Genomic DNA, 12,258 nt, shown 5'->3' on the forward strand with positions numbered 1-12,258 from the left:
ACAGGCCAAGAAGTGCCATCTACTTTCAGGTGGGGCCAACTTGCCTTTGTGGCTTGTTTGTGCTATCCATCTCAACAGAGCCCAGCAGGCAGCGGCAGCGGCAGTCAAATGACAGGCCAAGAAGCGCTGCTTGCTGGTAGAGCATGCCAGTCCTTCAGGGCTGTCAGTAGCTGGTGGTGGCCATTTTGGAGCCTCGGAGTCTGCATCTACTCCATTCCCTCCACATCAACTGGCAATGGCTGACAGTGACAGAGGTGCCTGTTCAGCATACCAGACGGAGCAGGGTCCTCACAGAACCGCCTTCCTCAGTGGTAAAATATCCAATTCTGGGAGTTTATTTATTCCACATTGGGGTGATGCCTTCTGCAGAAACATGCAAGAGGGGATGGCTTCTTTCTGCCCTAAGATGGCACTTATTTCACAGGGCTCTGATCAACCTCCTCAAACTTCTCAGCCCCTTCTGCCCTGGGTCACTAAGGCACCCAGGTAGGCTGTTACCCAAACAAAGAGATGGAGAAGCCCTGGAGCAGAACCTAGGTTATTTGACTCTGTGCCTGACGACTGTGTGGAGGGGGAATCCCTATCAAATCGGAGGAGGAGGAAGAAACCCAGGTGGCTTTCTTAACAAAGGCTATAGCAGCCCTTGCATTTCATGCTTACCTTCCACATGCATAGGAGCTTAAGGCTTCTTGTAGAAAGGTTATGGCCACGAGTACTAATGAGTTTTCCCTTTCATACTGTGGCTGAATATTTGAATGTCACCTCAGGGTGGAATGGGGCAAACCTGACTCAAATGGGCAGTTTCCACATTTGTCTAAATGCTTTATGCTCTAATTATGCTGATGAGTTATTACAGGTCTCCCCAGTTGATGGGCCGTGGCAGCATTGCAGTCTACTGGTCTGCTTCCTGAGGATGGTGAGAGCTTCCACTACAGCCTCCATCACATCCAGAGCAACAATCGTCTGGGTCCGCAGGGTTAGCCAGGTCTTGTCAGAGAACAACCACTGCCTCCTTGAAGGCACTAGCAGGAGGCTGAAGGCTTCCTTCTTTCTTGCTGATGCCACCTTAGACAGCTTAATGTTCATGTCTAAGGCCATGACTTCCACCACTGTGGCTAGGAGGCTGAGTGCTTGGCCTGCAGGCATGCTTCCCAAATCTATGGTATCTGCATTCCAGAGGGATAGTCTTCTTGGTGATTGCCTTGGTAGATATCTGGTGAAGACACATGACTGGAAACACACTGTGTCTCTGTACATCTGTCACTTTGATAGGGAAATCACTCCTTTTGTGCTTAGTACTCCTTGCCCAGGTTTTGGTCTGTGCCCCCCCCCAAGGCAATGTGAGTCCAATCCCATGCAAGCATGGCTGCATGTCCCTTCCAATGGGAGTCAGGTTTTTGACCTTCCTTCTGGTCTGGAGGTATTCTCAAGAAGACTTGTGGACCCTAGATGTCATTGTTCATGGCTACACCTTAAAATCCACAATCTCCCATTGGAACGACTTATTCAGTCTCTGGTGTTCAAGGTCTGCATCCAAAGAATAATCACTGAACAGGCCATACAGCATTTTGTCACATTTCAATTATGCAGCCCATTCCCCTTCCAGAGTAGGATTAGGGAGTATATTCCATTTTATTCACAGTTTCTGAGAGAAATACCAATTGGAGGGCCAGTTTGGATCTCAAGTTTCTCAACAAGTTTGTCAAGCTTCAGGGCTTGCTCAGGGAATCTTTGAAGTCCATAAGAGAGACCCTTCAACCCCAGATATTTTTTTACTTCAGTAGTCCTGACTGATGTCTACTTACACATCCCCATTAATCCTGCTCACAGAATATTTCTCAGATTTGCAGTGAATGGCCAATGTTCCCAATGCTGGACACTTCCTTTTGGACTTTCCAAGACCCCCAGGGCATGTACCAAGATCCTGGTAAACCTTGTAGTCCACCTCAGGCACCAGGAGATTTATGTCCATCCATAATTGGACGCCCTTCTCATCAGGTCCAGCAGCAGCCTCTCCAAATACATTCGGGGCACCTAGTCCACTCTCCGCTCACAGCAACATGATTTTATTGTAAACCAGTCAAAGAGTTCCCTTCAACTGGGAACCATCATTGATACATCCTGCAGTTCCCTTTTCCGCCCACTGGAAAAGGTGTAGGATCCAGGCTGCTGTAATCCTGGTAATCCAGGACAACTTCTCATCCCTATTGTTTCTGGACAAACTCATGTGTCTGCTGATCTTCTGCTTAGACACAGTCCTGTGGGCCAGGCTTCATTCCAGACCACTGCAGCATTCCCTTCGTTCCTACCAGTTGTCCATCATGGGAAAGAGGATTTTTCATCTCTGGATTCCTGTATCCATCAGATCCAGTCTTCTCTGGCAGGTGAAGGTCAGCGGCCTTTGACAGGGCGAGGTAGTATATGCCCAGGTCTATAGGGAGTTCTTCACAGCTGCAAGCCCTCAACATTGGGGAGCTATCCTGAACAAGGTTCTGTTACAGGGTCAGTGGACTCTCGAAGAACAGAGTCTTCCCATCAACTTCTAGAACTCAGGGTCATCCAGCTGGTTCTGAATTACTTCAGGTTGGATCCGGCCCATCAGCCTGTCTTTATCCGGATGGACAACATCGCTACCAAGGCATATCTGTACTAGCAAGGGGCTCTCAGTCAGCTCCACAGAGTGGATTTGAGGATCTTGGCCTGGGAAGAGAGGAATCTCCTATCAGAGTGGAGTACATCAGGGGGGTGGACAGCACATGGCTGGACTGGCGGAGGGGAACGGTCCTTTCATCCCAAGATCTTCAACCTCATTCGCCAACACCTAGGATGTTCTTTCTTTCTAGGATGTCCTTTGCATCAAGCATGAATCAATTTCCTCACTTCTTTCATGGGGTATTACTGCATGAAGGTGGAGGCGATCAACGTTCTCACGTCTTCCTGCCCCAGGACTCCTCTTTGCTTCCCTCTGCTTCTACTCATTCCTAAGACGTTTTGCAGGATTTGGGAACAGGCAGCCAAAGTCATACTGGTGGCCTGTCGTAGGGCTCAACATCCTTGGCTCTTGGCGATTACAGAGATCTGCCCTCCTCTGTCTATTCCAGTCTCTCCAGACAGGCTTAATCAGAGCCTGATCTGGTGCCCCCAGGAAGACTGGCTTTGTTTTCCCACTGGAGATTGAGTGCAAAACACTCTTCTGGTTACTCTTCTGGAGTAAAAGGCTATCCAAGAGCCAATCACATGCACAACACTATCTGGACAGTTTTTGTGAGATGGTGCAAACAAAATCAGATTGAACTGTTGGCATCCTCCACTGTTTTTCTATGTTAGTTTTTCTCCAGGATGGTCTGACAGTAGGTCTGAAGTCCTCCACTTTCCACAGTCACATTGCTGCCCTTACCACAGCGATTCCTGTTTCTCTCTCGGCTTGGCTTCGCGAACGAAGATTTAAGAAGGGTGCAGTAGTCCACGTCTGCTGCAGGCTCGCTGGTGGCTGACAAGACCAATGCGGGACAGGCAGGTCCGGCCACAGCGGCTGCAGGGAAAAGTCTGATTTAGTCTGATTCCTGTTTATGGAGGATACAAACTGCCCAAACATCATGTCCTGTGTTTTCCTGCAAAATGCTATGCTCTAGGCACCTCCTCCAGTATATTGCTATCCTATTTGGAGGTTACAGTATTGTCTGCCCTTGCAAAGTCTCCCTTTCAGGGAAGTGGTGGATACTCAAGATGACTCGCTTTTTAATTGTTGTAACCTCAGCTCACAGAGTCTCGGAGATTAGTGCCTTATCTGTAAAATCAAACCTTTCATCCTTCACACAGATAAAGTAGTGCTCAGTGCTGATCCAACATTTTTTGCCTAAAATTTCTTTGAATTTTCACAGATTACAAGAGATCTATCTTCCCACATTTTGCCTACAGTCCAAGCATCCCAAGGAATTTGTGTGGCATACCCTGAATGTCCACAGAGTGCTTAATATCTACATCTCAGCCGCCCTGAGCCTGCCTTGGCGGGGAGGGCAGGGTATAAATATTATTATTATTATTATTATTATTATTATTATTATTATTATTATTATTATTATTATTATTATTATTATTATTATTATTTCAAGGACAGACTCCATCAGGAAAATGGGCAGCTGCTTCAGCAACATATCACCCTCCAGGTCTGGAGGTTGAATGTCCAAACTTCCATTAGCTTAGTTCTCAAGGCTTGTGATGTGCAGCCTACAAGGCTTCTAGCCTGGAGACACCTACCAGAATTATGGCACATTCCTTGTGTAGTTCATCCACCAGCGCAGCCGTACTTAATAGATCATTTGCAGAAGATGCTTGTAAAGCTACTGCATGTTTTCCCATTTCCACTTTTGTTTGTCATTACAAGCTGAATTATTTGGAAGAAGTGTTTTGCAACACACTGCAATAGCGGCCGAAGATGATGACCCACCCATCTAAGGGACACTGCTCTGGGAGGTCCCACAGAGATGGCCTCCGCCTCAGAAGGAGAATGACCATTGGTACTTACCGTGAAGGGTCCTTCTCCTCTGAGGTCAGGAGGCCATCTCGGCCCTCCCATCATCATCAACATTCTTGTTTCTGTGTGCTGTTCTCTTCCTTTTGCCTTTCTACCCTGTATCTCACTGGGTACTGTTATGTGGCCATTAATGCTCTTGTTTAGTACGTTTTCTTTAACAGAATTAGAGTATTACTTAAATTATGGTTACTGCTTTCGGAGTCACAGAACTGAAGGGCGGGTCATTCCAAAGGCGCCAACAGGAAGTAGAAAAAAGTATTTCCTGCCTCTTTGAAGGATGGATAGGAATAACCCACAGAGATGACCTCCTGACCTCAGAGGAGAAGGTAAGTATCAATGGTCATTTCCAGGACACCTGGCTGCTATAGCTTTGGAAACATGATAGGATGGAGAGCCTGTTAAAGCACGGAAATCTGCAGGGTTTTGTATTGGGGGTGAAAAGGAACTTCTAAAATCTCATATTTCTTAAAATGAATTTATTTGGGCAATATTTCAGTGTTTGTATATAGAGATTTTTCTTCAAAGGTTGTTTAAAATGGAATATCTAGGTTTGAGGAGGGAAACTGGTACTAACCTGTTTGCTTTCAAATGTATTGTGCTTTCTAGTTTCTGAAAGCAATAATGGAGCGGGACTACAATCTTGCCAAAAAACTTTGTCAAATGAGTAAGTATGCATGTCAATTACCTGGTTTGTGTTGTTTCTCTGTATCTCAGTTTTCTAAGTTATGAATAAGGAAGCAGTTCATTCAGTAATTTATTTCTGTCTTTCCAGCCGCTGTTTATGTGTTCAAGGACTGAATACTAGTAGCACTTTTCCTGGGAATAAGCAGGGCTTTTTTGTAGAAGGAACTCCTTTGCATATTAGGCCATACACCCCTGATGTAGCCAATCCTCCTGGAACTTACAGTAGGCCCTGCAAGAAGTGCCCTATAAGCTCTTGGAGAATTGGCTACATCAGGGGGTGCATGGCCTAATATGTAAATAAGTTCCCGCTACAAAAAAAAGCCCTGGGAATAAGCATCACTGAATAAAATGGGATTTACTTCCAAGTTAGGCCTGCTTAGAGTTGTTCCCAAAATCTATGTGAAATAGAAATGGAGTTTTTCAAGTTGGGTTGGGGAGGGTGGATTTTCAGTTTTCCATGTCAGCACTTCAACATTAATTCTCCTCTTTGTCAAATTCCAGTTCTTATATATGAACCTCAAAATCCTGAAGCCATGCAGTTTCTTCCACTTATTGAAAGAAAACTGCAATTAGGTAAGGGATTTTTGGGGGGTGGGGGGGAGGGGGACTAACTGCTGCATTACAAATGTGCTTTTCAGTAACAAAGAAAAAGCTATGTCTGAAAAAGATGATCAAGACCTTCTCCCTATCATGTTGGAGTGCTTTAAGGTTGATGATGACTGATTTGGTGGCATTATTTTATGCTGATAGCAAATGTGGTTTTTCTCCTTATTGTTGCCAAGCAGTGTCCTGACTGCAGACAGTCAACTTTCATGATGATCAAAAATGCAAACTATAAATTTGTATAAAGGAGGAGGAGAGGCTGTGATCTGCTTCACAGTTATGTGCCGAACCTTGTACGCCATTGTAGAAGTGATATATTCTGCAGCAAATAAAGTGTGAAATAAAGTCCACCATTTTAAGTACACATAGCAGACATGTGCCAAGGTACCACAATTGGTCATTGCTCCCCAGTGTGCATGTGCTCTATGTTTGGAGTCATGTGTCTCTGCTTAACACATCACATGTTTACTGTGGTAAGCACCAGTGTATCTGCATATATCTACATAAAGCGTCTACATAAGGCTGTCATTGGGTATTATGGTGATCCAAAGGTCATTCTTAAAGAAAGATTAGCAGTCTAGGCCTATTTTTTTTCCTTTCCAACCAGTCCTGGAAAATAGTATGGCTGATTCTAGTCAACAGTTCCAAAGATTTAGATGGTTGCTGTGTGCAGAGATGAAGAAATATTTCATGCACCACCATAAAAATTGCAAATGCTTAGTCAATAAAATGCTGGGATTTTTCCAGGCCTTTTCACAGTCAAAATTGTCTGTTGGCGTAAAATGAAAGCTAGATGAGTTTCTCTTCGAGACTGAGGATGGCTAGGAATATGATTAAAAAACAACAACATAATTTCCAGAAGATCATTGTACAGCAGTGAGAAGAGTATTTAAATTCTGATTCCGGCTGTGCCATTTTTATGTGTCCGTATGGCTTCACTGAATAATGTCAGCCTTGTTGGGTGTGGTTCATGTAGGAATTGCCTTTGGTTGAGCAAACCATGCAGTGCTTCAGGAACTTCATATGCAGTGCTGTCTCCCGTATGTTGCATTATGTGGCCATCGCAGTGCATCTTTCTGGGGTGAGAACAGGATGGCAGCACCACCAAACAGTGAAGAAAGGAGATCCAGCCATGGTTCAATCCAGGGCTTTTTTTGTAGCGGGAACCCCAATGTAGCCAATCCTCCTGGAGTTTACAGTAAAAAAAGAAAAGAAAAGATAAAGGTAGTCCCCTGTGCAAGCACAACAGTAGGCCCTGTAATAAGAGCCCTGTAAGCTCTTGAAGGTTTAGCTACATAAGAGGGGTGTGGCCTAATATGCAAAGGAGCTGTTGCTGCTGCAACAAAAACCCTGGTTCAATCCAATATGTAACGAAAGAGTGCTAAAATCCAACTAATAAAACAGTCTAGTGTCATCTTAAATTTATTCTGGCATAAGCTTTTTGTGAGTTAGGGTGTAGTTTGAAGTGAACTCTGATCCATGAAAGCTTATGCTAGAATAAATTTCCTTAGCCTTTAAGGTACTTCTGGACTTCTCTTTTGTTTTGCTGCTACATACTAAAGTGGCTGCCCATCTGAAATCCAATTGTTATTTATGCAAAGATATATTTAACCAAGCTTAGAAATCCCAATGTGTTTTGAGGCAAGCCTGTTTGTGATTTGTCATTAATCAGAATCTATATTCAGAATATTCCAAATAATACAGTTATTCAATATATGCCGCAAAAACAACCTAATAAACACAAGATTTAAAAACACCATATAGTCAAAGGAAGCTATAAGAGAGGAGCTCTCTCTGGCAATAAACATATATAGAAATCACATATAACTAAGGTGTTAAATTAGTACACTGTAAGCATTTGAGCATATTGTTCATAGATGATTAAGTCCACTGGTTTCATAATTGGTGGCAGGAAGTCAGTTCCTCCACATCTTCCCACTGTTGAAGGAAAACTCAGACAGTCCCATGCCCTTTTCCGTTGCTTTTCCGCTTAGATCTGAGAACCTTCTGGATCTGAGGAGAAACAGTGGGGAGATGGGATGTGGCTGCTGCTGGTACCTGGGCAGGAAGGAGGAAGGCAGGTGATGTACTCAAGAAATTCCCAAACCGCTCTAGAGTTGAGTGATGCTTGCGTTCTCTCCTTTTCCATGTTAGAAAGTATACAGGAGGCTGATGGTGAAGAAACCGATATAGGGAGCACAGATGACAGTGAAGAGGATTCTAGTGATACAGAAGACAGCGGGGCTGAAACCGAAGCAAGTTCTGAGGATTCTGATACCTAGGAATTTGGGAGTGCCAGAAATGAGTGCATTTTTTTAAAAACAAAAAACAAAAAAACTTGTTATTAAACCGGCTGATTTTATTGTATGCATTTTGAAGATTTCCTTTTATGTTGTTTTTTCCCCTACTTAACATTGCCTCAGTGTTCCAGGACTTCCATCTTGCAGTTACGGCAGCATGCAAACTTGTTGACCGGAAACATAACTCCTGAAATATATTCTTGTTTTAGCAATTGGGAAAATTTTTTTAAAACTACCGTGTGTTTTAGTAATTATTTAGATTTGATCTATGGGATAAGTTCAAGTGATCCTTATAGACTGGATTTTTTTTTTTTTTTAGGCTAGCTAGCTGTGAGGTTAGCTGTGGTTATAGGATTGACGGTGGTCAGGAGTGGAGGTCCGAGGTTCCGTTGTCCTTTGCCAAGGTAACATCTGGTTGAGTAATAGGACTGAAACAGTTGATCATTGGCAGTGCAATCATAAGCAGAGTTGTGTCCTTCCAAGCACATTGGCTTTAGTAGACTGAGAAGAGTATAACTCTGCTTAGGACTGGACTGTCATTCAGTTAATTTAGCAGCTGCTATTTTGTAATGCGAGCACTTAACAAAAAAAACACTTGGCCTCACCTTACAAATGACATTTCTCATTTACTGCAAAATCTCTTCCAAGATGGCGCCTACAGCAAAATGTGTAAGCATTTTTTTCCTCCTTTGGAATAATTGTTTTATTCACATGCAGAGTTATACAGATTTAATCAATAAATCTTTGTTGCTTCATCATATGCATTTTTGTAATCAATTAGAGGGCTTTTGTTGTTGTTCTTTTAAATTGTGTGGCTGCTGTAGCAGAATTATACACTTAACCTACAGAGTGGAATCATGGCAGAGTTCATAGCCCAGGTACTGGTTGCCCTGCCTTTTTACTAATTTGGTTTTTGCCTTTGTTGTGAGTATGGAGGTATGTATGAGTGTGCAGTTTGAATGCAAAAAGACCCTCACAATCCAAAGTTGTTTAGGAAAAACTTTTCTAGATGGTTAAAATTATACAGGCAACAAGGGGAGGTTTGGGAATTTAAATCTTGCTATAATGAGGATCTCTGAATCCCTGTTTGGGATGTTATGAGATGCAGGAATTCAAATTTGTAGAGATGAGCAGCTCTCCTGTAATAATAGCTAACATACTGGTTAAAAGAGGACACAATCCAATTTATGGGACAGATCCCAGTAGACCATAGTCAAGTCTTGCGCTCTCTCTCTCTCTCTCTCTTTCTCTCCCCCTCTCCCTCTCACCAGTTTGGTGTAGTGGTTAAGTATGCGGACTCTTATCTGGGAGAACTGGGTTTGATTCACCACTCCTCCACTTGCACCTGCTGGAATGGCCTTGGGTCAGCCATAGCTCTGGCAGAGGTTGTCCTTGAAAGGGCAGCTGCTGTGAGAGTCTTCTCAGCCCCACCCACCTCACATGGTGTCTGTTGTGGGGAGGAAGGTAAAAGAGATTGTGAGCAGCTGTGAGACTCTGAGATTCGGAATGGAGGGCGGGATATAAATCCAATATCATCATCTTCTTCTTCCCTCTCCCTCTCTCTCCCTCCCTTCCCCTGTAGTGTACAATGTCTTGTGTGTTATGTGCTGTCAAGTCATTTCAGACTTACAGCAACCCTATGTACAGTACCAGTCCTTAATGGAGAATGAGAGATTGGTTCATTCTGCCCATATGTAGTCCAGTCATCTTCCCTCCAATCCATCAGGGAACACATCTGCAAGCAACATCTCCAAGTGGAGCAAAGAGGATTGTATGGGGATATAGGTGGTCCACATACAAACAGTGACATCATTAGCTGTTACACCCCTGAAATCTCCACTGACTTAAAATGGACTCAGAAGAGTGCAACAGGCCACTTTTGAGCTCTGTCCTTGGGTAGTAGGTTAGGGTGAGAGAGGGTGGACACGCAGCAGGCTTCCAGAACAGATTGGGGATGCAGTCCTGGATCTTCTAGATCCTAATCTTACTGTCTAGCTACTGCACCGCACTGGCTGCCATGAATATGAGGACACACAATTTCTTATTAGTAGCTTGTTCTCTCAGTGCCATCACAGATTTGAGGATTTTTGGCCTTGATACAAGGTGTCAAGATGCACATGTCCCCACTCACCTGGTGACTCCTGGCTGCATAAGTGCTAGACAGCAAACTAGAAGAAGAAGAAGAAGAGTCTCAGAGCGGCTCACAATCTCCTTTACCTTCCTCCCCCACAACAGTCACCCTGTGAGGTGGTGGGGCTGAGAGGGCTCTCACAGCAGCTGCCCTTTCAAGGACAACCTCTGCCAGAGCTATGGCTGACCCAAGGCCATTCCAGCAGGTGCAAGTGGAGGAGTGGGGAATCAAACCCGGTTCTCCCAGATAAGAGTCCGCACACTTAACCACTACACCAAACCGGCTCTCCGGTGCCTCCCTGCTCATTTCCTTTGGACCTGCACAGGCAGCTGATTACAAATCACAGGATCCAGACTTTCTGTAGACCAAAAGATAGGTGGGATAGACCATTGGACAGAAGATGCTCAAAGGGCAACAGTTCACAGTAGGCAACTTCTGTCTTCTCCCTCTACATCCAACATCCAATCTGGTCTGCATGTATCATGCAGGATTTCATAAACATGATTGAAAGAATAACATAGGTGCATTGGAAGCTTTCCGCCTGGAATCTCACTACCAGCAGACAGCGGTAACAATCCATTGCCATTGTTTGGATGGAGACCTCCCCTGGTTCGGGGAGGGGGCGGTGAGCCAGGCTAGCCCAGTTTCATCAGATCTCAGAAGCTAAGCAGCATCTGCCTTGATTAGTATTTGGATGGGACACCACCAAAGAAGTCCAGGGTCATTGCTACAGGGTCATGGCAAACTAACTCTGTTAGTCTTTTGCCTTGAAAACCTTTCGGGATTGCCGTAAAACAGCATAAGAGCCCTGTGGCGCAGAGTGGCAAGCTGCACTATTGCATTCCAAGCTCTGCTCATGACCTGAGCGATCATGGCGGAAGCTGGATTCAGGTAGCCGGCTCAAGGTTGACTCATCCTTCCATCCTTCCAAGGTCAGTAAAATGAGAACCCAGCTTGCTGAGGGGAAAGTGTAGATGACTGGGGAAGGCAGTGGCATACCACCCCATAAAAAATTTGCTGTGAAAACGTCATGATGTGACGTCACCCCAGAGTCGGAAATGATTGGTGCTTGCACAGGGGACTACCTTTACCTTTAATTTATACACACCCTTAAATAATACAAACATGTAACTTACAAACGTGTAACTAATATGCACCCTTAAATAATATCCTTGTTAAATGGCAAACAAGGGAAATTTCAACAGAATTCTGCTAACATAACTTTTTTATTTTATCTGCAAGATTTACCAAGGGTCTGCTGAGGGAACACTGAAGATATGCATCTATTAATGGACATCTTATACAGATAATGTCAGGCATTATGTGTATCTCCTTCCATCTCCACATTGGGGTGCTCTCTTTATTGTGCCATAAAGCTGTGTTTCTCCAGCCCCCTAATAAACCATTGCATCACCTTTGCTACCTTCTGCTTTTCTTCACTTGGTTAATGACATTTCTTCAATAGATTTGGATCTATTCTTAACCTGTTCTTGTTTCCCATTCCTGTTTTAAAATGTTTCCGTTTTCAATCTGTAAGCATTTTGAATGTTCTCTGTAGGATACTGACAGGTGTGAAGCTATGAGAAGACTCCTGGTTATAGGCACATGAACTCTGTGATCCCAGTAAGCACTTCCAAGGGCTGAAGAACAGATATCAAAAAAATCACCAGCCATAGACTGACCTTGCCTGAGCAGAAGGGTAAGAAAACGTCTGATCAGCTACAAGCCTTTTTTGCTGCTGTCATCTTAAGAATGTGTGCCTAATTAAGAAAAAAACCAAGCATGTGTTCATATGCAAGCCATAAGAGTACTTACTGTCAGCTCTGGGAAAGGCATTCTTATAATGGCTTTATGTTCTTTACATTACTTTAATGTCAGGTGATGCAGATGCTTGAATATTGACAATGTCTGTTTTAACCTAACATTTGAACCTCAGCATGGAATCCAGGAGTCTGAGAAAATAACTTACCTTGTGATCTTGGTGGTGCTGTACAGAGATTAACTTA

General features: G+C 43.9%; 1 protein-coding gene across 1 annotated transcript in view; it reads left to right on the forward strand.

Moving 5' to 3' along the window:
- The window catches only part of ERICH2 (glutamate rich 2), a 41,956-nt gene extending 33,075 nt beyond the window's left edge, over positions 1 to 8,881 (forward strand). The window contains exons 12-14 of the mRNA XM_060256995.1: positions 5,141 to 5,198; positions 5,720 to 5,791; positions 7,976 to 8,881. Of these exons, the coding sequence (XP_060112978.1) occupies positions 5,141 to 5,198; positions 5,720 to 5,791; positions 7,976 to 8,103 (258 nt within the window). The 3' untranslated portion in view covers positions 8,104 to 8,881. The remainder of the gene's footprint in view (positions 1 to 5,140; positions 5,199 to 5,719; positions 5,792 to 7,975) is intronic.
- The last annotated feature ends 3,377 nt before the right edge of the window (positions 8,882 to 12,258 follow it).

The sequence above is a fragment of the Heteronotia binoei genome, chromosome 16 (assembly GCF_032191835.1).
Source record: "Heteronotia binoei isolate CCM8104 ecotype False Entrance Well chromosome 16, APGP_CSIRO_Hbin_v1, whole genome shotgun sequence".
NCBI classification, from domain to species: Eukaryota; Metazoa; Chordata; class Lepidosauria; order Squamata; family Gekkonidae; genus Heteronotia; species Heteronotia binoei.